Source organism: Neomonachus schauinslandi, chromosome 16 (genome assembly GCF_002201575.2).
Source record: "Neomonachus schauinslandi chromosome 16, ASM220157v2, whole genome shotgun sequence".
NCBI lineage: Eukaryota > Metazoa > Chordata > Mammalia > Carnivora > Phocidae > Neomonachus > Neomonachus schauinslandi.
The window spans coordinates 55,139,461-55,164,851 of NC_058418.1; the positions used below are offsets into that span (position 1 = coordinate 55,139,461).

General features: G+C 50.7%; 1 protein-coding gene across 1 annotated transcript in view; it reads left to right on the forward strand.

Annotated features, from left to right (window-relative positions):
• Nucleotides 1-25,391, forward strand: part of ATP2C2 (ATPase secretory pathway Ca2+ transporting 2) — a 63,365-nt gene that overhangs the window by 20,028 nt on the left and 17,946 nt on the right. Inside the window, exons 3-11 of the mRNA XM_021705693.2 lie at nucleotides 1,347-1,463; nucleotides 7,493-7,582; nucleotides 8,836-8,871; nucleotides 8,970-9,031; nucleotides 12,386-12,494; nucleotides 19,298-19,447; nucleotides 19,526-19,594; nucleotides 19,952-20,027; nucleotides 23,375-23,441. Of these exons, the coding sequence (XP_021561368.1) occupies nucleotides 1,347-1,463; nucleotides 7,493-7,582; nucleotides 8,836-8,871; nucleotides 8,970-9,031; nucleotides 12,386-12,494; nucleotides 19,298-19,447; nucleotides 19,526-19,594; nucleotides 19,952-20,027; nucleotides 23,375-23,441 (776 nt within the window). The remainder of the gene's footprint in view (nucleotides 1-1,346; nucleotides 1,464-7,492; nucleotides 7,583-8,835; nucleotides 8,872-8,969; nucleotides 9,032-12,385; nucleotides 12,495-19,297; nucleotides 19,448-19,525; nucleotides 19,595-19,951; nucleotides 20,028-23,374; nucleotides 23,442-25,391) is intronic.

The window sequence follows — 25,391 nt, forward strand, 5'->3', positions numbered from 1 at the left end:
TCTAGAAATCAGTTCAGCTTTCCCTGTCACCTCTTTCACCCCGTACAACTTTCTTGTTGCCGACTTTTTAAAAACAAGGATACCTTTGCTGCAACCAGAACAACAAGGTTGCCTTACATAATTATCGATTTAATGTTAGTTTGTATAAAGGACTTGAAATTGTATGTGGCACAGTGTATGTACAATATAATAATTTTAGCTATTGTTTCTATGGAGGGGCCTTTTTTCTGTTTTCTTTTTAATTTTTAATTATGGTAAAATGCACAATGTAAAATTTGCCGTCTTAAGCATTGTTGATGTACAGTTCAGGAATATTGAGCCCATTTTGTGCAGCCAGCCTCCAGAACTCTTTGCATCTTGCAAAACTGAGGTTCTGTCTGCATGAAACAGTAACTCCCCGCTGCACACCACGCAGCCCCTAGCACCCACCTCCTCCTCTTCACCTCTGGGAATCTGACTACTTGCACCACCTCATGTAAGTGGGATCATATAGTCTGCCTTTTCCTGACTGGTATACTCAGCCACCACTGGGCCCCTGGGCTGTTCCCACCTCTTGGCTATTGAGAATAGCGCTGCTTGGGGCGCCTGGTGGCTCAGTTGGTTAAGCCTCTGACTTGACTCTCGGTTTCAGCTCAGGTCATTATCTCAGGGTCATGGGATGGAGCCCTGTGTCATCCGCCTCCCCGCTCAGCAGGGAATCTGCTTGAGATTCTTACCCCCTCCTTTTCCCTCCCCCTTTGTTCCTCCCCCAACTCATACTCTCTCTCTCAAACAAACAAACAGATAAAAATCTTTGGGGAAAAAAAAGAATAGCAGTGCTTTGAACATGGGTGTACACACATCCCTTCGAGACCCACCTCTTTTGGTATCTCTTCGCCAAGAACGGTAACTGCTGCATCGCGTGGGGATCCTATTTTTAATTTTTTGAGGAATCCCCATACCGTGATGTATAGCAGCTGCAGCTTTTCAGGTTCCCAAGACCTGTTTTTTTTTTTTTTTTAAAGAAGAAAATATAAGCATTTCTGTATTTCTGGAATCCCCCCATACAACCCCATTGAATCCTCCCTGCTACAATCTCATTGAAATTTAGGCTTAAGGTTGTCTTTTCTGCTGTAATTATAGGGCAGAAGTGCAGGAAAGTGAGAAAGAACTGGCCTGTGGGTGTTCCTTCTCTCTCTGTTCCTATTTGCTCGGGGTCTTTGAACAAGTTCCTTCTCCTTTGTGGACAATCCAATTTCCTGGTCCATTTTGGACGCGACTGGCTTCTGAAGTGGGACTTCTGTGAGGTGGGCTCCCTGGCCGCTCAGGGCCCATCGGTGAGCCCGTGCTTAACCGTGTCATTCCAGGTGGACTTAGAAAATGGGCTGTCTGAGTTCTCAGTGTCACAACGGAGACAGGTCCATGGCTGGAATGAATTTGTCGCTGATAACACCGAACCCGTGTGGAAGAAATATCTTGATCAGGTAGGTGTCATTCCTTGCATTAACTTGTAAAAGCCAGAGAGGGTGGGATAGTCATTCATTCTTTAAATATTGATTGGGGGTGTCTTTGGACCAGTCTTGGGGTGTAGGGGTGCAAAGATGAAGAAGGCTCCCTGCTCATTCAGGCTGGTTTTAGCCAGCAGGAGAGATGGCCATGAGTAGATCTGAAACTACCCAGGCAGCCACGATCATGAATAATAGTTGTTACATTCATAGAGGATTTTTCACATGCTGGGCACCATGCTGAGTGAGTAAATAAGTAAGCATTAACTCACTTTATCTTCCTCTTTTTTTTTTTTTTTTAAGATTTTATTTATTTGACAGAGAGAGACACAGCGGGAGAGGGAATACAAGCAGGGGGAGCGGGAGAGGGAGAAGCAGGCTTCCCACCGAGCAGGGAGCCAGATGCAGGGCTCAATCCCAGGCTCCTGGGATCATGACCTGAGCTGAAGGCAGACACTTAAAGACTGAGCCACCCAGGCGCCCCATCACTTCATCTTCCTCTTAATCTTCATTTTGAGATGAGGAGGGTGAACAGAGAAGTTGAAATATTTCCCCCAGGCTGTGTAGGGTTGCTAGGTTTAGCAAATAAAGATACAGAATGCCTTGTTAAGTTTGAATTTCAGATAAATACAGTTACTTTAATATAAGTATGTCCCAAATGTTGCATGGGACATAATTATACCAAACAAGTTGTCCCTTGTTTATCTGAAATTCAAATTTAACTGGCTGTCCTGTAGTCTGTTTGGCAGCTGGAGCCTAATGTCCCACGGCAGTAAGTGGCATGCTAGGGAGTAAAGCCAGGCAGCTGGCTCCAGAGCCCCTGCCCTTCTTGGCCTCTGCCCTCGGTGCTGGCACCATGCCGAATGGATCGCACAAGTCGGATGCCTGGAAGCCCCTGGGAGGAGGAAAGAAAAATTTGAAAGACACATGGCTGCAAGTTCTGGTCTAGAAGTCAGCACCCCCACCACCTACCCGGTATCCATTCAGAAACCCCAGTTAACAGGCTGACTACCCCAGATACCCGAAGGCATTCAGACTGCCTCGGTTTCCCCTCCTGGTCTCCTGAACTCCCTCCCATCCCTGACACTTCCGCTCCAGTCTGCGGTTCCCCGGCTGCCCCAGGCTTCAGCAGCCTTCCTATTGGCTCAGCGTTTCAAGTTTCGTGATTGGTCGGTTGGGGACCAATCACAGCCCTCCTTGCAGCATCCTCAGGCTCTACTCTCCTCCAGTCCCCACGCCACTCATTGGTTAGGTCTCTGCACACTGGGGATGTGATTCCTTGACGCATTTGGCACCAAAATCAGCTCCTGGGTCCGCAGGTGGCTCTAGCCAGCCCGAAAGCTTCCCGGAACCCCAGGGTTGGAAGGAAGCGGCGGCGGCTCCTAGAAGCTGGAGTTCACGGAAGCAAGCTGACACGGGCGGTGGGGATGGACAGTCTCCCTTCTGTCCCCGGGCCTCGGTCTGTCCTGCTCTGGCTGCCCCTCCCGCCAGGACCGCTCTCCCGTTTCCGCGGCCATCCTCCCTCCTGCCTCTGCCCTGTTAACACTCCTTCAGACGCCAGCCAGGGCCTTTCCAGGAGTGAGATCTGTTAAATTTCTTAGAGCAGGGAACCTGCTTATTCATCTTAGCCTTGTCAGGTCAGGGATGCGTCTGTGGGCATCCTCGCAGGACTGGAAGACTGCTCCCGATGGCCGTGTTTTTCCATCCTCGACGAGTACGGAAAATCGTCTGTGCTCACTTAGTAGTTCTTTACATTCGCTGAGCACTTGCTCTGTGCCAGGTGTTAGGATTATCCTGCCCATGTCCTCCAGTGACCGGGAGCTCTCCACAAGGCTGCCCTACCTCTCTGTCTCAAGAGAATCACCATTAGGAATTCTACCTTGGCATGACTCAAGACATGTTGCCCCAGAATCATAAGGCAGCGGTAGATTAGGGTTCAAATCCCAGTTTCTAGCCTTGTGACTTTGAGCAAGTTATTGAACCTCCCTGAGCCTCAGTTTTCCCTGTCTAGAAAATGGATCTAATACCCACTGTTCTGAGTTTTACATGAGAAAAGGACAGCTTAGCACATGTTAAGGACTTAATAAATGTTGTACCCCCCATGCCATGTCTACCAGTTGGCCCTAATTGAAGTGTAGCAGTTAAGAACACAGGTTTTGGATCGGGCTAACCTACATGAATCCTTGGACAGTTCAGTTTCTTTCAAAGCCTCAGGTTGCTCGTTTTTCAAGCAGGGATACTGAACAGTACCTGTGTCATCGGGTTAGGAAGAGGCTAAGAAATGGTGCAGGTGAAGCATTTAGCATAGAGCAGGGCACATGGGAAGTGCTCAGTAAAATGTCGGTTGGCTTTATTGTTAACTGTAGCAGACCACCTTTCTGCCTGACTCCCTTTATGTGTGGGCTCAGAAGGGCCCCAGCCAGGAAGAGTCTAGCCATCCACCCATGGCCAGAGCAGCCCTAGTGGCATGTGGTGGGACCTTCCCGTTGGGTGTGGCATCTGTTTGCTGGGTCTCCTGGTGACTCGCTTGTGTTGGATGAGACTGGGCAGGTGCTTGGGATGGTCTGAAGATGGGGAAGGAGGGCACCTGGTGATGTCAGTGTTGAAGGACTGTCCAGGTCCAGCTCAGGCAAGGGCTGAGCCTATGGGATTGGAATCGGGGTTCAAGGTGGCACTTGATCCAGGCCTGGCTAGAGACCAGCACCGGTCCCAGCACTCAGAGTGGCCCCGGCCAGGACTGCACACCCCTGAGCTAGCCCTGAGCCCATGGCTGGAGGGGCCTGTTGTCCAGAAATAGACCTGCTGCTCCCAGAGTCCTGGGTGGGTGTAGCCTGGAGGGAGGGGAGGGCAGGGAGCCAGGTGGCATATTATGGAAGTGACCTGCGCAGGAGGACTTGAACCTGTGCTGATCTCTGCTCTGCTAGGTGACCTTGAGTAGGAGCTCTCACCCCACCAAGCCTCAGGTTTCCCCGCCCAAAGTGCTTGCTGTTTCATGGACTCATTCGTTCTAGGTCAGTGCTTTTCATGTTCCTGGCCATGGGCTGGGCACTGTGCAGGGAGCGGCAGCCAGACCAGCTTTGCTTTGGGGCATATGTAATGCATCAGCCAGTGAGTGTGGTGGGGAGAAACGAGTCAGGACAGGTGCTAGGAAGTGATCACAGGGCAGCTATTTTGGACTGCATGCTCAGGGGAGCTGTTTGACTGGTTCCTGAGGGGCCAGTCTTTGAGCAGAAACCTGAATGAAGTGAGGAAGGGAGCTGTGTGAGGGTCTGGAGGAAGGATGTGCAAGAGGGGAAAGTGCAAAGGCCCTGAGGCAGGGGAGGCCAGGCTCATGTGAGGTTAACCGAGCTTCAGAAGGTGGCCTGGAGAATCCCGGTGCGTGGTGCGTGCTGGGTGTTCGGCCCCTGTTTGTGCATCTCTCACCTCACTTCTATCCAACGGGGTGGCAAGTCTGTGATGGGCTCAGGGCTGAAATGAAATCTTACTCTTAGCTCTGCTGGACTGAGGTGTTTTTCCTCTCTCTACTAGGTTGAATAGTGTCCCCCTCAAACTCGTGTTGGCCTGGAATTCAGAATAGCACCTCATTTGGAAATAAGGTCTTTGCAGATGTGACTAGTTCAGATGAGGTCCTACCAGATTAGGGTGGCCCCAAATCCAATGCCTGGTGTTCTTGATAAGAAGAGGGGAGATACATGGAGATAGCCACAGGGAGGAGAAGGCCATGTGACCACAGAGGCAGAGACTGGAGGGGTGTGTCTACAAGCCAAGAACAACACAATGGCAGGCCACCACCAGAGGCTGGAAGTTGCAGGAAGGATTCTCTCCCAGAACCACCAGAGAGAGTCTGGCCCTACCAACACCTTCATTTGGAGTTCTGGCCTCCGGAAGTGTGAGAGAATCCGCCTACGACGTTCTCTTAAGCCCCCAGGCTGTGGTCATTTATCACAGCAGCCCTGGACGTAATGCACCCTCCACTGGGCTTTCCTGAGCTCGAGTTTCCCTCTGCTCTTGGACTTCATCCTACCCGGATTTCTGAAGAAAGGGGTTGTCCACCTCCACTGGCGAGTGTGTGGACTTGGCCGTGAGCTCCGCCAGGCAGCTCCGAGTGCAGCCCCTCCCTCTGCAAGCTCCCCCAGACCCACCCACGTCCAGCGCTGTCAGATGCTCTCAGAACCAAAATTGGGACTTCACTGGCCAAAACCTTTTTAAAAATCTTTCATTAGGGAAAATTTCAAAAATATGCATAAGTAGAGAGAATAGTATAAAGACCCCCACATATCCATTATCTGCCTTCAATAATTATCCATCTATTTGACCCACTTTTATCCTTCCCTTTTTCTCTGTAGTATTTTATTTTATTTTATTTTATTTTTTTTAAGATTTTATTTATTTATTTGAGACAGAGAGAATGAGAGACAGAGAGCATGAGAGGGAGGAGGGTCAGAGGGAGAAGCAGACTCCCCGCCGAGCAGGGAGCCTGATGCGGGACTCGATCCCGGGACTCCAGGATCATGACCTGAGCCGAAGGCAGTCGCTTAACCAACTGAGCCACCCAGGCGCCCCTCTCTGTAGTATTTTAAAATAAATTCAAGATATTAAATCCTTTTGCTGTCTGTACTTTCCTATGTATCTCTATCATTAGAGGACGTGTTCCTTTTTCTTGCCCCCCCTTTTTTTTTTTAACCGTAACGACAATACTCTTGTTCCGCTAGTACCATTTTTCACTTCATTGGCCTGGTCCACTTCCCGTGCCAAGTCCGCAGTCCGTTTTCCCCGCAGGCCTCAAAGACGCCGCTTTACAGTTTTGTTCGAAGTGAAGCCTGAACAAATCCTACCTTTGGCTTTTGGGTGATGTGTCCCTGAAACTGTTTTAATCTAAGGCCTTTTTCTAATCTGTGACTTCATGCCCATGGAATGCTTTACGAAGTCCACAATATCAACCGATGGTTTATTTATATCCGGAAGTCTTCACCCTCTGGAGAAGCCTGTAGCTAATTAAATAAGGTCCATCTCAGAAACTTTGATGCATGTTTCAAGTTCTTGATACAATCATAGAAAGATTGTAGCTAAGAAGGTAGAATGTTGTCAAGTTGTTCAGTCTTGAGGATTCAAAATAGATGCTGTGGCTAACTCAGGGCTGCTGGTGACATTACCCCAAAATGTCCTGTCCCTCATTCAGAGGAGACAAAGCCCAGCAAGTCTGGGGTGGGGAGTAAGGGGCATTAAATCCCTTCATGCACCATACTGGTATGACACTGATGTGCTTCTTTTCATGAGCAGCATGAATCACACATCTGATCATGTTTCTCTTTTTGCCTTGGCTGCTGGGAAGCTCAAGGCCAAACGCACAGCCCCATTTGAAACCACAAAAATAGGGCTAGCATATTGGTATTTTAACTCCTACTTTGATCTTGATCTTTGGTCCACTCTCTCTCTTCCTGTTTTTGTGAGTTTGTCTTTTATGTTTCCTTTCAATGGGCTGTAACATGAGCTACTATGTAATAGATCTGTGAAACGAGGGAGTAGATACATAAGGCAATAAAGTAAAAATCCTCTTGGGAAGTTTCTGTGGCACGTGTTCTCAGGAGGGACACCCCTGGAGCCCCCAGAGGCAGTTACAGGAGCAGGTTGGTGTGATTGGGACACATGGCACTGGGGACCTGGCGTAGCAAAGGGGACCCCTTGGCCATGCTGGACCAGAGCTGGCAAGCCACCAGAGGGGCTGGGACCTGGAGTGTCGTGGAGATGTGACAGGCTCAGTGTCGTGGAGACCAAGAACTCCAAGGCAGGGCCAGGGCTGCTGTCTGGACAGGCACAGTGTTGGATGACCCCCAGGAAGTCAGTGTCAATGAAACTGCAGTGGGGGGGGAGGATTTGGGGTGGAGGAGAACCTTTGGAGGGGGCGGGTCACTGTAGTGCTGGCCTGGAAGCCCGGCCCTGAGCGCAGAGCTGAGGGACTAGAAGAGAACCCTGCACCCTTACCCCGCCACCCTGTGTTCTCTCTGCAGTTTAAGAACCCCTTGATCCTGCTGCTCCTGGCCTCCGCCCTGGTGAGCGTCCTCACGAAGGAGTACGAGGATGCCGTCAGTATCGCCATGGTGAGTGGGGAGGGTGGGGGGCTGCGCCGCCTCCCAGACCCCACTGCCAAGGGGCTTGCAGAGTCTTGGCATATTTTATTCAAGGAAAAAGAGTGTGGCTGTAGAGAAAAAAATAGGAAATAACAGCAGAAAGAAAGGAAAGCAAATCCTTGTCCTTCTCTTACAGCCCCCCCCCCCCCCGTGGAGGTGTCCTGGGTCATTTTGCCATCACTGTCTTGGTAGATACCCCGGGGGGCTTCTGGTGTCTTTCTTTGGGGAACAACGCTGCAGTGAAGTTCTCTTCCATGACCCCACTGTGCATGCCGCACAAAGCTATCATTTGTAAGCCCTTCCCTGGATGTAACCGCTGAGCACCTATTTAAAAAGAATTTTTTTTTTAATTTAGGTGAAAGTCACATGGTTAAAAAATTAACCATTTTAAAGCATACAATCCAGTGGCATTTAGCACATTCACGGCGCTGCGCAACCACCAGGTCTAGCTAGCGCCAAAATACTTCACGGCCCTAAAAGGAAGCCCCCCTCCCCCACCCTACCTACCATCCCCCTCCCCGGACCCCTCCTTTCCCTCTCCCCACCCCTCCCAGCCCACCTCCCCAGACCCCTCCCCTTCCCCCTCTCCACCCCTCCCAGAACCCTCCCATTCCCCCTTCCCATCCCTCCCAGGGCGCCTCCCAGCCCCTGGCAAACCCCAGTCGGCTCTCTGTCTCTATGACCTCTGTGGATATTTTATATAATGGAATCATACAATATATAACCTTTTATATCTGGCTCCTACTGAATACCTTTTGATGACTGTCATTCCTGCTTCCCTCTGTCTGTCATGTGCTCTTTTAAAATGCAAAAGCAGGCTCCTTCCAAGCAATAGTATTTGTTCCTCTGTTTAAAAGGCTGAAGCTTCGTCCATATCTTCTGATATCGTGGAACAATATTTACAATATGTTGTGTGAAAAGGCTGTTTATAAAAGAATGTGTCTGTATCATAGGATCCTGTGTTGTATGTCTATGTGGAAAAATCTAAAAGGGTACCCTAAAATGTGAACCTTTGGATGCCAGAATTTGGGATGATTTTTCTGTTCTTTTTCGGGGCGTGGGGAGGCGGCTCATCTGTTTTATAAATTTCTTTGTGCTTGGTTTGCAAGAAGAAAGGAAATTTATTTGGAAAGGGGAGGTGCTGTGTCCCACCTTCCATGGACTCATTCACTCACTCACCCGACAGCTGGGTGCTCACGCCACCCTCCCCGTTTGTTCCCTAGGCCGTGCTGATCGTGGTCACTGTCGCCTTCATCCAGGTGTGTAATTAGTTCCTGTGGTCTTGGTCAGGGTAACCATGGTGTGGCAGTGTGGAGTTCCCACCCTTGATTATCATGTTCCATGTGCTGCCTGCCAGGAATACAGGTCGGAGAAATCACTAGAAGAGCTAAGCAAGCTGGTTCCTCCCGAATGTAACTGGTAAGTCAGAGTTTCCCTGGAACTTTCTGGTTCATCGGAGGCGTCGGTGGGCTGGTGAGTTTGGCAAAAGTTGGGCAAAGTTTCTGTCACTTGTAGCGTGATGGAAGAGGACCATGTCTGTCTGGGGGTCGGGAGACCTGGCACCTGCCCTGCCAACAGATTACTGTGTGTCCTTGGGCGTGTCATTCTACCTCTCTGGGCCTCGAGTCTCTCATCAGGGTCTAATCAGGGTGCCTGGGCTGGGGCCACAGCCAGCGGGAATGGCTTGGGGAAGAGGGCGGTATGGTGGGCAAAGCTGTGCCCATTTTTCCTGCAGAGAGCATTCAGAAGTTGCATTAAATTCTCCAAGAGGGAATGGGAGGAGCTGGTGATGCAGGGCTGGAACGGGCCGAGGCTTCAGGCCGCTGGACTGTGGGGCGAGATGGCACAAGGGTGACCGCCAGCCGGTCCCACCAGCCTCTTTCCTGCCTCGTCATTTCCACGGGGCCTCCTGTTAGCCATCACAGAGCCCTCAAAGGAGAAAGGAAGGACCAAACCACAGTGCTGTGCGCTAGAACTTGCTGGGATGTTCTGTAACCCGCGCTGTCCAGTGCGGCACCATTGCTCACATATGACCCCTGAGAACCCGGGTGTGGCTGGGGCGACGGGGGAAGTGAGTTCTTCATCTCCCTTAGCGTAACTGGCTGGTGGGGGCTCGGGGCTGCCGTCGTGCGCAGCGGAGGCTTAGAGCAGCGGCTGGGGCCCCCCACACGGAGGAGAAAGGGTTTGGCGCCCGGCTTTTTCTCCATGTAATTTCTAGTACGCCAGTAATCCACATGCTTACTCTCCTTGTAGAAGTGGACTGAGTTCAGAAAAGGTCCAGGTCTGCGCCCCCTCCGCTGACCAGCTCTGCTGAGGTCGGGGGCTGCGTGTCTTTCCCAGATCTGCACGTGTTGCTCAAAAGACAGTAACTGAAAGTATCTCACGACCCCAGGGGCTTCGGAAGGGTTTAAACCTATGGTAACTCTGTTTCCTGAAAGGTGATGTTTGGGGAAGAACCTTCACATATATTTGGATATAAATGGCACAACTGCACCCCACGGCTGGGGATAGAAAGATCTAGTGGGATGAGTTCCACCTCTCAAGGAGCCAGCAAGCGAGGGGCGCGTGTGTGTGTGTGTGTGTGTGTGTGTGTGTGTAATACAAGGCAGAGAATAATGAATAACAGAGACAAAAAGGATGATGTGGAAGCATGAGAGAAGGTGAGTCAATTCTAGAAGGTTCACTGGGGACACTAAAAATGTCTGGGCTTAATAAGTAGACGAACAGGGCTGTCAGAAATCCAGATGTGGGATGTGTGACATCATACGAACAAACAGAAATGTAAATGATTTATGTGATTTGAGGATCTGATCTTAAGTTTAAATATCAAGTCTTGGCCTTTCAGGTGAATAGTATGCATTATTGATGTTCCCGGAAGTCACTTCTAAAAGATGATTTTATGTTCAAGGACAGCGGTGGCAGGCAGGTGGGTAGGGCACCAAAGATGAGCAGCCTCCGCCTCGGCATCTGAGGCCTGTTGTACGAGCCAGAAGAAACACCTGCCACGCAGGTCTCTCTTGGGTTCCCGCCATCCTCTGTGCACTCAGTGCATCTTTAGTGAGTACCTACTGTGTGCCAGGAGGAATAGTGCCGGGGTTACACGGGTGAGCCAGAAGACGAGGGCTTGGCCTTCAGAGCGCTCACACTCCTCCCAGGGGAGGCAGGTAATAAAGTGAAGGAGCAAGTTGACTTTGGACTGTGGCAGGTGCATTAAAGCCAAAATGGGGTCCCAGACCTGGAGCCACAGAAAAACCTCCCAGAGATGCCATAGCACGCGGTAGAAGAGTGGGAACGGCTCCGAAGAGCTGCTGCTCAGGCTGCCCTGATCTGACGTTTGGGGAGGAACTGACATTTAGGTTGAGACCAGAGGAGCAGCAGGAGCCAGCCAGGGGAAGAGCTGAGAGAACAGCAGGTGAATCTCTGATGGGTGCTCTTGGCTACATGGACAGCTCAGCCGCACAAACCAGAGAAATCGTGTCATCTCATGGCAAGGGATGTGAGGTGGGAGGGCCAGTGTGGTTGGTTTGAGAAGGCTCCGAGGACCGAGTCCTTCGATTTCTTCACCCTGCCATCCTCGGCTCATTGGCTCTGTTCTCTGGCTGGCTCCGCTCGTGCTCCCAAGACTCCTGCCATAGCTCCTGGCATCAGAGGCAGACATGGAAAGATCCAGCAGAAGAAGGGGTCGTGTGTATGTGTGTGTCTACAGAATGAAGAGACCTTTCTCTCGAGCCCCCAGCAAATGTCCACTCATGTCTCAAAAACCAGTGTTACGGAACGTGCCTGTGCCTAAGCCAATCGTGGGAAGGGGATGGGGTTACCCTGATGGTCTCAGTCGGTCAGGACCCCCTCCCTAGAACAGACGGCTCTGGGCGAAAGGGTGGATGTCTGAACAAGAGTCAGTTTTGTTAACAAAGGAGAGGGGAATGTCCTCTTCAACGTCCAGGGTTGGCCAAGACCTTGAGACTAGAAAGAGCTGGGTGTGTTCGAAGGCTGGATGGCCTGATGGGGAGCAGCAGGAACGGGGGAGGAGGCAGGTCCCGGTCAAGGGGGCCTTAGCAGGGCTTTTGGGTTTGAGTCCAAGGTCACTGAAAGCCATTGGAGGTTTGGAGCGGGAGAGAGTTGTGACCTGATTTTTGCATTTTCAGAGCTCTCTGGCCACTGGGTAGGGGTGAATCGAAGAGGGCCAGGGGTAGGGCAGGAGTCCAGCTGCGGCTGCGGCATCCGAGGAGGGGGGGCTGTCACTGGAGCCTGTGCATAGAAGCACGTGCATTGTCCCCGGCACAGCCTGGAGGAGGGGTCATGGCCCGATGGGGAAGGAGGTCCTAGGCTCCTCCGGGACTTACGATGCTCCCCCCCAACCCCGGCTCTGATGAGGCTCTTCCATGCTACTCAGCTCTCCATTGCCAGAGTGCTGTCTTCTCTGAGGACAGAAGCGCTGCCAGCTGCTGACTTCATTAGGAAGCTTTAGAGCTGCTGACCTACACCTACAGAAGCTTCTGGAAGCCATGCGGCTCCACCTTGTTTCCAGGCAGGGTAAACAGTAGTAGTCGCCCCACTTTTCAGATGAGGCCCGGGGTCTCCCAGAAGCCACACACTTTTCCAAAAGTCTTTCAGGGTATGTGAATTTAAAATATAATAAAACCATAAAGGCACAGGGTTTTGTCCATAACTGAAAGAGAAAGTGTGATTCTCTATTCTTTGCTCAGGTTTATTAAAGTGTGCAAAAATGGGATGTGATCAGCGTGCTTTTGCTTTTTCCCATTTCAAATGCAGCATAAGAGAAGGAAAGCTCCAGCATCTGCTTGCACGAGACCTGGTTCCTGGAGACATTGTGTCTCTTTCGATCGGAGACCGGATCCCTGCAGACATCCGTCTCACTGAGGTGAGGGGTCCCGAACCCTGGTCTGGGCGATACGCAGACGCTTAGCTTATCGGAGGCAGGCATTCTCTGTTACACACGCGCACACACACACGTGTGCTGACACACAAGGCATGAAGTTAGCAAGCAAGGTCATTGTAAACACAAAGCCCCTCAAGTTGTATTTCATAAAATATTTATTCCCATTTTCAGTAAAAGCCTAACAAAGTTTGGTGACGTGAGTTTCTGGTTTACAGCAGGCTGCAGGAGCAAATTAAGCCAGGCTCGGGCTGAGAAATGAGGCAAGAGTTGCTTCTAGAAACAGCTACTCTGATGTCAGAAAGAGGAGATACCAGATTGCTGAATGACGAGGAGGGAAGCAGACCGATGAAGACGTAACTCGTAGCCCAAGCTTTTACAGTTGTGTAGTTTGGGGACATCAGGCGGGGTTGGGGGGGCAAGCTGTTTCCCTGACCTTTGTGGGTGTCCGGGTGTCACTGGCTTGCAGGACAATCCCTGAGGCTCTCGGAGATAATCCCAGGTTCCCGAGAAAAGGTTAAGTCCAGGTCAGAGGGATCTGTTGATGGGGTAATCTATTTTATGAATCCTTCCAAGAATACTAAAGAGTTGTTGAAAGTTCTCAGTGATAAAGGATTAGACAGGTTATCTCCCCGAAGTATTTCTTTCCAGAGGATGTGTTTTCAGGAACTCTAGGATTGTTGGCCTGAGTTTGAACCGAGGGCCTGTCATTCACAAGCTGGGTGACTTGGAGCAAGTTATTTAACCTGTGTGTGCCCCGGTTTCCCCATTTGTAAGATGGGCGATGACGGTGCTGTAGGGTGACTTAGCATTACATGACATCATAAATGGAGAGTGCTCCAAGCAGCGCCTGTCACGGGTGAGTGACGGGCATGTGTTGGAGATCAGGGGGCCCTGGGTTTCACACCCCTGCCCTGCACCTCCTGGTATATGACTTTGGGGAAGGATTGGCCGCTCTGGGCCTTGGTTTCCTCATCTATGAAAGGGGATAGCGTTCGTTCCACCTTGAGGAGATAAGACCTGCAACAAGCTCAGCCCGGTGACGTGGCTTGCTTCACTGTGCTCTCTTCCCTGCCTCCCCAGCAGTCCCCGAAACAGCTTTTAACCCCCAGGTAACTCTCAGTTTCAACGAGTTTTCTTCCTGACTTGCTTATGTTAAATGCTATTCTATTCTGTTAAATGCTATGGACAGCACAGAATGCTTTCTTCCTTGCCACTGGGTACAAACACTACAGATTTCCCTTTTGGCACTTTGCAACTCCACTGAACAATCAATAGCTTTGTTTATTCACAGTGGGATATTTGTGTCAGCTATTAAATTCTGAGATCCAGGAGAGCTTTATATGTAGTGTAAAGCTATTTAAGTCCAGGAAACAGCAGGTTCAAGAACGTTCTTAAAATAAGTCACCCAAGTACTAGCGCTCTTTGCATCCTGTGGGGAGGGGGTCACAAAACATTTTCTCTTCCCACAGTTAACCAAGGTCAAGGTCTAGGGGGAAAGCTAACCTGGACCAGCCAGTAGAGCAGGGACACGGCTCCTTCTTTTTCCTCTCCCATTTCTGGCATGAAAAGGGTATTGAATGGGATCTGTCAGGGCTCCAAGTAACGCTTTGTGTCCGAGGTGGGAGGCTGACTGGGTGTGAGAGACAGGAGGAGGCTTGCCCGCAGATGAGCAGGAAGTGACCAGAGCCCTCAGTTGTCTTCAGGTGCAACCTCCTCTGGGTGACCTCTGGTATCATGTGGGTTCTGTGCTTTGACTGTTTTCAGCCACTCACCCCCTCAGCTGACATGGTGCCTGGGAGGTCACCAGAAACTACACACAAGCACGCACACAAACACACACACACGCACACACACACACGCACACAACCAGCTTTGTTCCTTCTTGGTCCAGACACTCACCCTTACTCCCTGCCTCCTTGTTTCTCTCTTCTGGAGAGAACTAATGCATGCATATATATATATATATATATATGTATATATGTATATATATATATATATATATGTATATATGTATAATATGTATATATATATGAAGTCAGGTCTGTGCTAACCACTGGGTAGAAACTGCCTCCCTCCATCTCCCAACAACCTTAAGGAAACTCCACTCAATTTTCTGACTTGAGCACAAGGACACAGAAGCCTGGAGAGACTGAGCAGCCGACCTGAGGTCATGCAGCAGTAAGTGAGGGAGGAGGTTTTGAATTCAGGTCTGGGGGCTGCAGAACCCCATCTGTCACCACCCACGTTGTGTGCTTTCCTGCTGGAATCAGCTGTTCTTTCTGACTTTTTCCAGCTCCCTGTCTCTCCCACTGGGTTCCCCCCGTCTCTGTTTCCTATGGCTCTTGTAACAAATGACTACATACAGAGTGGTGTAAGCACAGGTGTATTCTCCTACAGTTCTGGAGGTCAGAAGGAAAAACGTGTCACTGGGTGGGGAAAAGAAAAATCAAGGTGTTGGAATTTAAAAAAAGAACAAATAAACCTGAGGAAGGGTTAAAGCTCATGTCTTGGTTTGGAAGGTTGGGGTGTTGACTGAGTCTCAACCTCTAAGATTCCTGCCCATCCCAAATGGACTTTAATGAAATATATTCAGGATTAAATATGCTTAATTGAAAGATGTTCTGTAGACCAGAATAAGCTCTGAGTCTTACTGACCTCTGCCTATTTCCACATGCCTACTTAGTTCCAGTTACTGCCAATTCTCTTGTTCCTCCTGGCTGGCTCTTCTGCCCACGCCCACCGCCACCCTTCATCGAGAGCCTTCCTCTGTTGCGCTTGACCTGTATTTCTTGGACTGTAGGCTTCCCATCCCATTATAGCCTCTTCCAACATCTAACATGATTTTGTGATTTCATTCACCTCTCTTCTCTGCTCAAGACTTTTCCTGGTTCCTCATTACTTATAAGGTACTATCCAAATTTCTTTCTTTTTTTTTTTTAAAGATTTATTTATTTGACAGAGAGAGACACAGCGAGAGAGGGAACACAGGCAGGGGGAGTGGGAGAGGGAGATGCAGGCTTCCCGCCGAGCAGGGAGCCCGATGCGGGGCCCGATCCCAGGACCCTGAGATCATGACCTGAGCTGAAGGCAGAAGATCAATGACTGAGCCACCCAGGCGCCCCACTATCCAAATTTCTTAAGCAATGCCAGATGCAGTTGAGTTCAACCACACGTTCCACAAGTGCTCTGCTCCATGTGGACCAAACCTGTCTTCTTGCCTGTGCCCACTCCATTCAGTACTGCTCAAGGGCAGGACAGCTCTCCATCCTGCCATGGCTTCAGCACCAGGGACAGCACCCCACCCCAAGAATCTGTACCCCAAAGAGGGTGAATTGGTGCCCATGCTCAGCATACGGGGTCGCTGTCCTGTTAATGCTGGTGGGGTACTGGGATAAGAGAGGTCTTTTCTTGGCCTCCCCCTCCTCTCAGTTGCTTTGACCAAGCGTGTTATTACCAAGTTCAGGCATGGTCAATCCCCCACCTTGCCTTCTTTTCCTTCCCTGCCTGATTCACTCACCAAATGTCTGGTCATCCTTCAAGACCCATCTCAAGTCCCCGATTCCCCAGGCACTCTCCTCTTCCAGATCATCCCCCCAACCCAGCTGCTCTACCCTCCTGTTCCCCATTCCGAAGCCTTCTGCTGCAGATCAGACCTGACAAGAACATCAGATTATAATAATTACATCTCCCAGATTCAGTCAATAGAGGGGTTCCCTTCCCACTATTGACTTACTGTTTTTGTTACAGGGTTACTTAATGTGAACAAACATAAATTTAGGTACAGATTCCATGTGCTTTAAACTTTATGCAACTGTAAACCTAAGCCAAATTTTCCAAGTAAGTACAATTTATTCAAATTATCACATGTCAGTTAGACAGTTAAACAGTGTTTTCTGGAAACCAGATCCCTGCTTTCCATGGGGATTTGCTGATTTCTGCTTCCTGCAGTCTGTGGTGTCGGCAGCCAGTGGTGCTGGGTGACTCCATGTCCCCATTTCTTCCTTCATTGTGTTAGGAGCTACTCCAGGAAGTCCTTTGACTTGCCCTTGATGTCCTGGAGATAAAAAAAATACAAACTCTAGATCAGCTGGTGGTTGTCTTTGTGGTTAATAGAGTTAAGAGAAATATATAGGCTTCAGTGGGTCAGGGATTTACTCCTCTCTCGAATAATGAGAGACTGGAATTGGAGTGTCCAGAGCCAATATGGTGGCTCCAGCATGGAATAAAGAGCCAGGGCTTCTCCCAGCCCCCTCATTCTGCCTTCCCATGCTTGTACCATGGCTTCTGGAGCTACTATAACGAAGGCCCAGGTAGGCAGAAGGAGGAAGCTAGAAGGGTGAAGAGGGCCTGTCAGCTCAGCCACCTTCCCAGATCCTACCCAGGACTGTTGGTGATTTCTTGAATTCCATTGTCCAGAAGGTAGAGACATTGTAAGTTGCAAGGGAGGCTGGGAAGTAATACTGTGTGGGAGGAGGGCCACATGGCCACCCCCAACCCCCGATACCATTCCCAGTGGGGGTTCTGTTAGGAAGGGGGACATGGTTATTATACATTCAAGGAGCAGCCCTTGTCATCCTTGGGGCCTGGGATCCCAGGGCAGTGTGCATATTTATAAAAGGGGGTTATGAATTTTTAAAATTTGCAAGTGTAGAGAACTCACCAGCCGCTATTTGAGTAGTGCCAATCTAACTGTTCTCTTGGGAGTTTGTAGGAAGAGGGCTTTTCTAAGTTGGTCTTCTTTGCTGAAATGGCAAGGTCCTGAGGGGCAGAGATCACCCTGGACCCCTTCTATGTCCTCCATAGTATCTGGCACAGTTCTGGTTACAGGGGACTCACCTCTTGAGTGATACCTACTGGGTCTGTGTTAGTTTTGCAAGATGGTTAAGAGTGCAGTTTCTGGAACCAGAGCCTTGGTTCACACTTCTGCTGTGACATGAAGTAGCTGTATAACCTGGAACAAGTTATTTAAACTCTTCATGCCTCAGTTTCCCCATATGTAAAACGGAGAAACCAATAGCATCTTTCTTGGAGGGTGTGGAGACTAAGAGGCCTTGTGAAGTGCTTGGTGCAAGGCCTAGCACATTGTAGGAGTTCTGGAAATGGGAGCACCTCCCTCCTCCTTTCCTGGTGTGTGTGTGTGCTGTGCCTGTGTGTGGTTTCTTTTTTTTTTTTTTTAAAGATTTTATGTATTTATTTGACAGAGAGAGAGAGGTAGCGAGAGCAGGAACACAAGCAGGGGGAGTGGGAGAGGGAGAAGCAGGCCTCCCGCCGAGCAGGGAGCCCGATGTGGGGCTCGATCCCAGGACCCTGGGATCACGACCTGAGCCGAAGGCAGTCGCTTAACCGACTGAGCCACCCAGGCGCCCCAAGATTTTATTTATTTATTTGACAGAGAGAGACACAGCGAGAGAGGGAACACAAGCAGGGGGAGTGGGAGAGGGAGAAGCAGGCTTCCCGCCGAGCAGGGAGCCCGATGTGGGGCTCGATCCCAGGACCCTGAGATCATGACCCGAGCCGAAGGCAGACGCTTAACGACTGAGGCACCCAGGCGCCCCTGTGTGTGGTTTCTGGTGTTAATGTAACCTTAGGCTGTCACTGAATGACCTGGTTCAGTGATGCTCAAAGCACATGAATTGTGTGGGGGTCTCTGAGGTGGGCAGGACGTGGAATGTCCGGAGAAAGGCACAGATGCTTTGAAAGGTATATTCTAAATTAGCCATTGCCTAAGTTTTTTCTAACATTACACATTACATTAAAATTTTAACTAATGTTACAGAAGGTATGAGACATGTTTTTCAAGAGGGGCTACACATTCAAAGCTTGTTCAGTTCCTCGAGGCATCTGAGGCCATGTTCTGATCCTGGTTCCCTGATTTCGATGTGTTCTTTGCTATCTGTTGGTAAATGGCATGACGGGGCCAGATACTGTCCTATGTTTTCCTGGTTGCTTTTTTTTTTTTTTTTTTAATTGTGGCAACATTTAAAAAAAGAAAAACAAAACTTTGTTACATTGTAAAACGTGATTTGGATTACCTAGTGGCAGAACATCCTCATGAAAACAGCCATAACTTTATGGCCGAGGTTGAGGAGGGCAATCTGGCTCACTTTCCAAACCAGACATCAGAGCCAGCGTCTCTGGAAGACACCTGTTCGGGAAAGGCAAGCACTCTGTGCTGGGTACCAGCAGTCCCAGCTGCTCTCCAAAGGCATCTCCCAGGCCACCCCTCTGTTCGACACGGTCAATGCCAGACCAGTCATTTTGATAAATTGGCAAAATGACAGTGATTTCTCAGAACCTAAAGATCACTTTCAAATGTAAACATAGACACAAGCTTTCTTTAATGCACCTAAGAAAAATGTCTGAAGTTCCTGAATTCTATATCAAACTCAGGGGCTTCTCGTTTGTGATTTTAGAAATGACCCTGAGTATCAGGGATGGTCCCCAAGAATCTAATTTTTTCCCTCTGCCAACACAGTCTTAGGAGTTTGTTCAAGAAAGACTTATTTGAATATCCTGCCAGGTCAGTACAGATAACCCAGGGAAAAAATCATTTACAGCCCAACTCTAGGTCCTAGCAGAGGGATGTTTTCTGCTTAGAGATGCATGCCTACTATATAGATGCCCAATGGTCAGACTTATTTCTTGGCAGTCAGGGGCACGATCTCTTATGCATAGGAGACTTTTCCCAGTTGAGAAGTTTTACAGGGGAAGTGTGGTCCATTCTGTGCTTTTAAAATCCGTTCTCAGGGTGAAGGGGCAGAGTCCATCGTCTCTTCCCTTTCTAGGTCACGGACCTCCTGGTGGACGAGTCCAGCTTCACAGGAGAAGCCGAGCCATGCAGTAAGACGGACAGCCCGCTGACGGGTGGAGGGGACCTCACCACTCTGAGCAACATTGTCTTCATGGGGACCCTGGTGCAGTGTGGGAAGGGGCAGGTAAGCCCCATGGACCTTGGCTGCCCTCACCAGCGGGCTTCCAGCTTCAGACCTCACGCTCCTCTCTCCTGAACACAGGGAGTCGTGATTGGAACAGGGGAAAGGTCCCAGTTTGGAGAAGTGTTCAAGATGATGCAGGCTGAAGAGGTAAGGGCCAGTGGTGGCTTTGGTTTTTCGGTAGTCTGGGGTTTGAGATTCCTCTCAGCTACCTACAGCAGCCCTGCCCACTCCTGGGGAGCGAGGATGATGTGGGTAATACGAGTTCATGCTTTTCACGCTTTTAAAAATTTATTTTTATTGAACAACATTTATTAGGATTTTGTTGTCAAGATACAATTTACAGACGCTAACATGCACAGCTCTCAAGTGTAGAGGTCAGTGAGTTTGTATATATGTGCCCGCCTGTGGAATTGTCACTCCGCTCAAGGTATAAAGAAGCCAGGCGGAAGCTGAGGGGCGCTACTGGGATCTCCTCTCACAAACCCATTGTTCTCATCCTTTCAGACGCCTAAAACCCCACTACAAAAAAGCATGGACAAGCTAGGGAAGCAGCTGACACTTTTCTCCTTTGGCATCATTGGTGAGTGAAGCATCTGCACTGGGTCGGGGAGACGGAGGGGAGCCGTCCTGAGCAGCCATGGCTGTTTCTCGAATATCTTGCTGCTGACCTGGGTGAGGACCGAGGGATGGGACTGGAGACTCTGATAGTACCAAGAGGTTTCTCTCTTAGCCCAGGCTAACTGTGACATGCAGCCTGACCTTGTAATGGCTTCCCATGGTCAAGGTGTATTTCTTGCTCACACCAGTCCATGGGCACGTTCCTGATTGAGTGGCTTTCCTGGGTAGGTCCCCTCTACACACCAACTCAGGATCTCGGGCCCCTACCATATGGTTGCTCTCCCTCCCTCCAGGTCCTCAGAGGCTGGCCACTCTCCCCACTTGTTCAGCCAGCAAGTGGGCAAAGTGGGAACACAGAGGCTTGTGGGGGAAATGCTTAAGGCATGGACCCGCAAGTGAGGTCATCACCTTGGCCCACTGCCCAGTCTTGATTGGCCAGAATGGAGTCACATGGCCTACCTAACCGCAGAGGAGACTGGGAGGTGTGGTTTAGCGGTGCACCCAGCCATATTTCTATGCTACCGAGCAGGCTATCCCTGGGCTTGTGCCTCTTGGCCTTTGGCAACACACCAAACAGCATCCACATGATGCTGCGGACCTAAATGTAGGTCTTAAGCCTGAATATCCCCATGGGGCCACCCTGGTCCCTTCATCGGCTCCTTCCTGCTATCTCCAGCTCTGGCTTTGATTCTGCGTTCTTCATTCCCAGCTTTGAGGACCCACTGGCTCCTGGCCCATGGCAGATCCTCAATCAACCAACAAACCACTGCCGATAGCCACAGGCAGTGATGAGAGGCTGTACAGTGAGTCTCCCTAAAACTGTGGAGCCAGGGAAAGTTCGTGGGAGAAACAGCTTTCCCTCCTAGAAGCACTTTCATTGTGCCTTGGGCCACCCAGATGCATGAATTCATTTATCGAGTGTCTATCGAGTGACGCTAGTCACTGGGATAGGGTCAGGGGCTATCAAGATGGATCAAACATAGCTTCTGCCCTCTGAAGGACCCCAGGCCAATAAGAGAGAGATAGCTGAACAAGCATGAAATGTGAAGGTAGTGGTTAATCTTGAGTGGGAGAGTTGGGAAGGTTCCAAGGGGAATGTGACATTAAACTGGGTCTTGCGGGATAAGTAGGAGCCTGCCAAGTGAAAAAAGAGGGAATTAAGAATTCCAGGCAGAGCAAAGGGTATCTTCAAAGGCATGGAGGGGATCTGCACTCCTTTGCAACTTTTAAGAGGTAGTAAATTTTGCAGAGAAGTTAAGAGGATGTGGTCTGGAGTCAGGGCTTTCAGTTCTGTCATGCTGGGGACAGACCTGCTCGCCCTTCCTTCCCTGGGCACCCCTTCCCAAAATTCCAGCGTCTAGTCGCCTTTCCAAATTTCAACTTTGGATGTAAGTGCTCAGAGTTGGCTAAATCCCTAGCTTTACCGTTGTGAGGTAGCTCTATGCCTTTTTCCCTCCTTCCCAGCCTGTTTTGTCCTGGAGCCATAGTGGAAGATGGGTTATATCTTAACCTGCCAAGTCTGATCTCAACTAGTGGGGGTCTGAGCTGTGACAGCATTTTGAGGTCATGCTCCTGCGTGGTGGCAAGGAGGACTGTGACAGATTCGTGATGGCTGTCATGGACACAGGTGGAGAATGAGGCCCATGCATTGCCATTCACTGGCCATCCTTGGGGTTGCATATTGACCAGACCTCTCTGGGAGAGTAGAATGCCCACGCGGTCCTGGCTGCCCGGAAGCCTCTTTTGCTCTCTAGTGTGGGGATTGGAAACTCTGGCTCCTGGACCAAAATGAGTTTGCCACCTGTTTTTATATGGCCCACAAGTATTCTTTTTTTTTTTTTTTTTTTAGAGATTTTATTTGAGAGAGAGAGAGCGTGTGCGCACAAACGGGGAGGGGTAGAGGGAGGGAGAAGCAGACTCTGCTGAGCAGGGAGCCCGATGTGGGGCTCGATCCCAGGATCCCCAGATCATGACCTGAGCCGAAGGCAGACGCTTAACCAACTGAGCCACCCGGGTGCCCTTAATAAATATTTTAAGAGCTGCTCTAGCGTTTTGGAACTGGGTTCCGCCGATCCCTGCAGGGTCCAGAGGGGAGATACAGGGAAGCTGTGGTGGGCTGGTCAGTGCTTAAGAACCGACTTTTCCAGGAGAGGAATGTTTGCCAGGCTCCATGGTGTAAATACCCTCCACGTGGCCACTTTCAAACCACCCATATACTGAAGTCACTGAGTGTGGGTTTGGGAAGAGATGTGCCGCGCCAGCCCTTGGGGGTCCCGTGGGCATGCTCCAGCTTCTGGCAGGGGCCTTCAGGGCGGGGCCGGGGCCCAGTGCCTGGGGCTGCAGGCTCAGCACCCCACCCCTATTTCTAATAGAGTTGTCCGTCCAGTCTCTGCATCTGGATTCATTTGGGTTCCAGCTGAGATTTCATTTGCCTACCACCACTAATTACTGTATGGAAAAAAACCCTAACAAATCAGGTCTCGTGACACTGCCCCCCAACACACACACAACCCTACACACGTACACACACAGAGCTGTCACCCAGCACAGAACCTGCCCTGGCTCCCCGTTCCCTGTGTCGTGAAGCTGCTGTTCCTTGGCAGGTCCTCCGAGGCTCAAGCAGGTGACTCCGCTCACCTTCCCGCCTCTTCCAACCGCAAAGGCAATAGCAGCCCCCAGGAGCTGTGCTGAGCACTTGGAGGGGATTGTTGCCTCTTAAATCCTGAACCAACTCCTCGAGGGAGACATGGTCATTATCCCCACCTTACAGATCCAGACACTGAGGCCGCACCTGGCGGCCCCAGAACTTCTCCCCATTGCCGGAACGTCCTGTGCATTTTCATGGGTCCCAGCGTGACTCGCGCCCCTTCTCTGACCCGAGGGTCCCTCTCTGGCAAGTCCTGTAAGCAATGGGCCCATGTGCCCGTCAGCAGGAGCACGTCAGCTGCCACATTCCACACCGCGGGGGCGTCCCCACACGTGGGGCACCTGGGGAGAGCACGGGGATCACCTGTAAACATTTGCAAACAGCCCGAGAGGAACTAACTGGCTGATCGTTTCCTTCTTGAACTGGCTTGGTCCTTGCCTGAGAAAGTGAAGCCATTCTTTTTTGCAGGTGTGGAAGGACTTAAAAAGAAACAGGAGAGTGGTTACAATACTTGAGGTTCTTACTCATCGCCTTATGCATCTATTCCTGAAACTCTTAAGGGAATGAGTTGGAAACACGTACGTTTGCATGTCCGAGGACGTACGCGTGTGCACATGTGTGCGTGCGTGTGTGCGTACATACACTTCTTGTCTCTTCTCCAGGCTTGATCATGTTCACTGGCTGGCTGCAAGGGAAGCAGCTCCTCAGCATGTTCACGATCGGGGTCAGGTAAGGGCACGGCGCCGACCTCGCCTCGCCAGGGTGGCGGGGAAGGTGGGCCAATGGGGGAGCAGGACCCTGGCCCTGGGTCAGAATGCTGTGGGTTTGTTTGAAGCCTGTCTCTTCTGCTAGCTGATTCTGTGGCTCTGGGCAAGTGTGTTGGCCTAAACAGAGGGGAGGCCGGCCTACCCCGCGCAGCGGTGCCCTCGCGCACGGCCTCTGGGGCAGGGCAGGAACTCTCCCGCATGCCACCACCCCCTAGCTGGCCCCCCGGCCACTGGCCTTGGCCCTGCAGATACTCGTTGAGCGCCCGTTGACCCAGGGTGATGGAGCCAGATCAGAGTTTGCGGGCTGATGGGGAAAGTAAGTGTGAACGAGTCAAGCGAACGTTGATAAGATAATCATAGCTCACAGTCAAGGCTACAAAGGAAAAAGCTGCAGAGAGAGTAGAAGGGGGGCAGGAAGAGACCTGTCCTGGAAGGGTGGCCGGGGAAGGTGCTCTGAGGGATGGGAGACGAGGAGGAGCCTGCTCGAGAAGGCAGGAAGGGGGTTCAGCGGGGAGGGTCCCACCACGGTGGGGGGTGGGACTGAGCTGGGGGCCTCTGGGGACACCAGGAGGGACTGGCTGGGCTCCACGAGCAGAACCACACAGTGGAGTTGGGTAGGGCACATAGCGCCAGCCGCTTATGGGTCCCTTTACTCCTGATTCTAAAAAACATCATCCGAGCCCTCCACATGGCATGCTGGGCCATCGCTACTCTTGTTTTGGAAACGTGTTGGCCGTTCTTGACATAGACACAGGAGGTGACAGGGCTGTGAGCCCTAGCTGGCTGCAGCCGAGAGGGGGCTCCGGGGGTACGGGGAGCTGGCTGTGGAATGTGGGGTTCGAGGCCAGGATGCGCATCCTGGAAGAGTGGGTCAGTGTAGAGTAGGGGTCTCCAGAATTAGCCTGAGGACAGGAGGGTCCTGGCGGAAGTTTGCTCACCAATCACTGGTGCCCTGATTCGGTGGGTCTGGGGCGGGTGGGGAGAAGCTGAGACTCTGCATTCCTGACAAGCTCCCCGGGGTGCCAATGCTGCTCTAAGTGGTGGCCCACTGCAAGAGGCAGGGCCGGGGAAGAAGGTTGAGCCCCTGACAAGAGTGCTCAGGTGACTAAGCCTTCAGAGGCAGGTGTGGTGGGGCAGGGACAGAGGAGCCTGAGCCCTGGGGCGGACTTCCAGAAAAAGCAGAGCATTCAGAAGCCGTGACACCTAAGAATGTCTCCCAAATAATGGCACATTCCATTCCCACCTTAAAAACCATAGAAAAGTCTTTATGAGCCAAGATGACTATTCAGTATTTCCAAGTAAGTAACAGAAAAGGCCTCCATGATCCTCCCTGCCCGCCCTTCCCAGTACCATTTGCTGGTCCCTTCTGGTTCCAGGTCTCGACGTCCCTTCCCTCTCACTTCTCCCACTAGATCCATGGTACGCTTGCCATCCAGAGAAAATTTACTCTGTCCATTTCACTTGTGACTTTGCAAAGATGAACATTTTTAGTGGAGTCAGCTGCTCGAAATCACTGAATCAGAAGGTAGAAATAGCAGGAGAGCTAGTGAGGAAGAGATTCTCCAAAAGAAGTAACTTGAGAATTGTTCTTTTAAACAGTTTATCCTAATTCCCTCTGCCTCAAGTGACATTCAAGATGCTGCACAGTATACTCGCTTTTCCTGGCCCATGCTAATCTTTACTACTTTGTGGATTAATTTTTTATTATCATGCAAGCGTCCAAGTACTTGTAAAAACACCCTTCCCGCACCACATGGGGGGAGGTCCTCGTCCTAGCCCTCTGCAAATGTTTGCTTAGCTGGTCTTGTCAACCTCTGCCATAAAACCAAGGAAGCCTTCTTGCTGTCACCATAGAAACTGGGCACAGTCCCTTGACCAAATTCAGTAATCTTGGTTGGGAGAACTTGCCCCT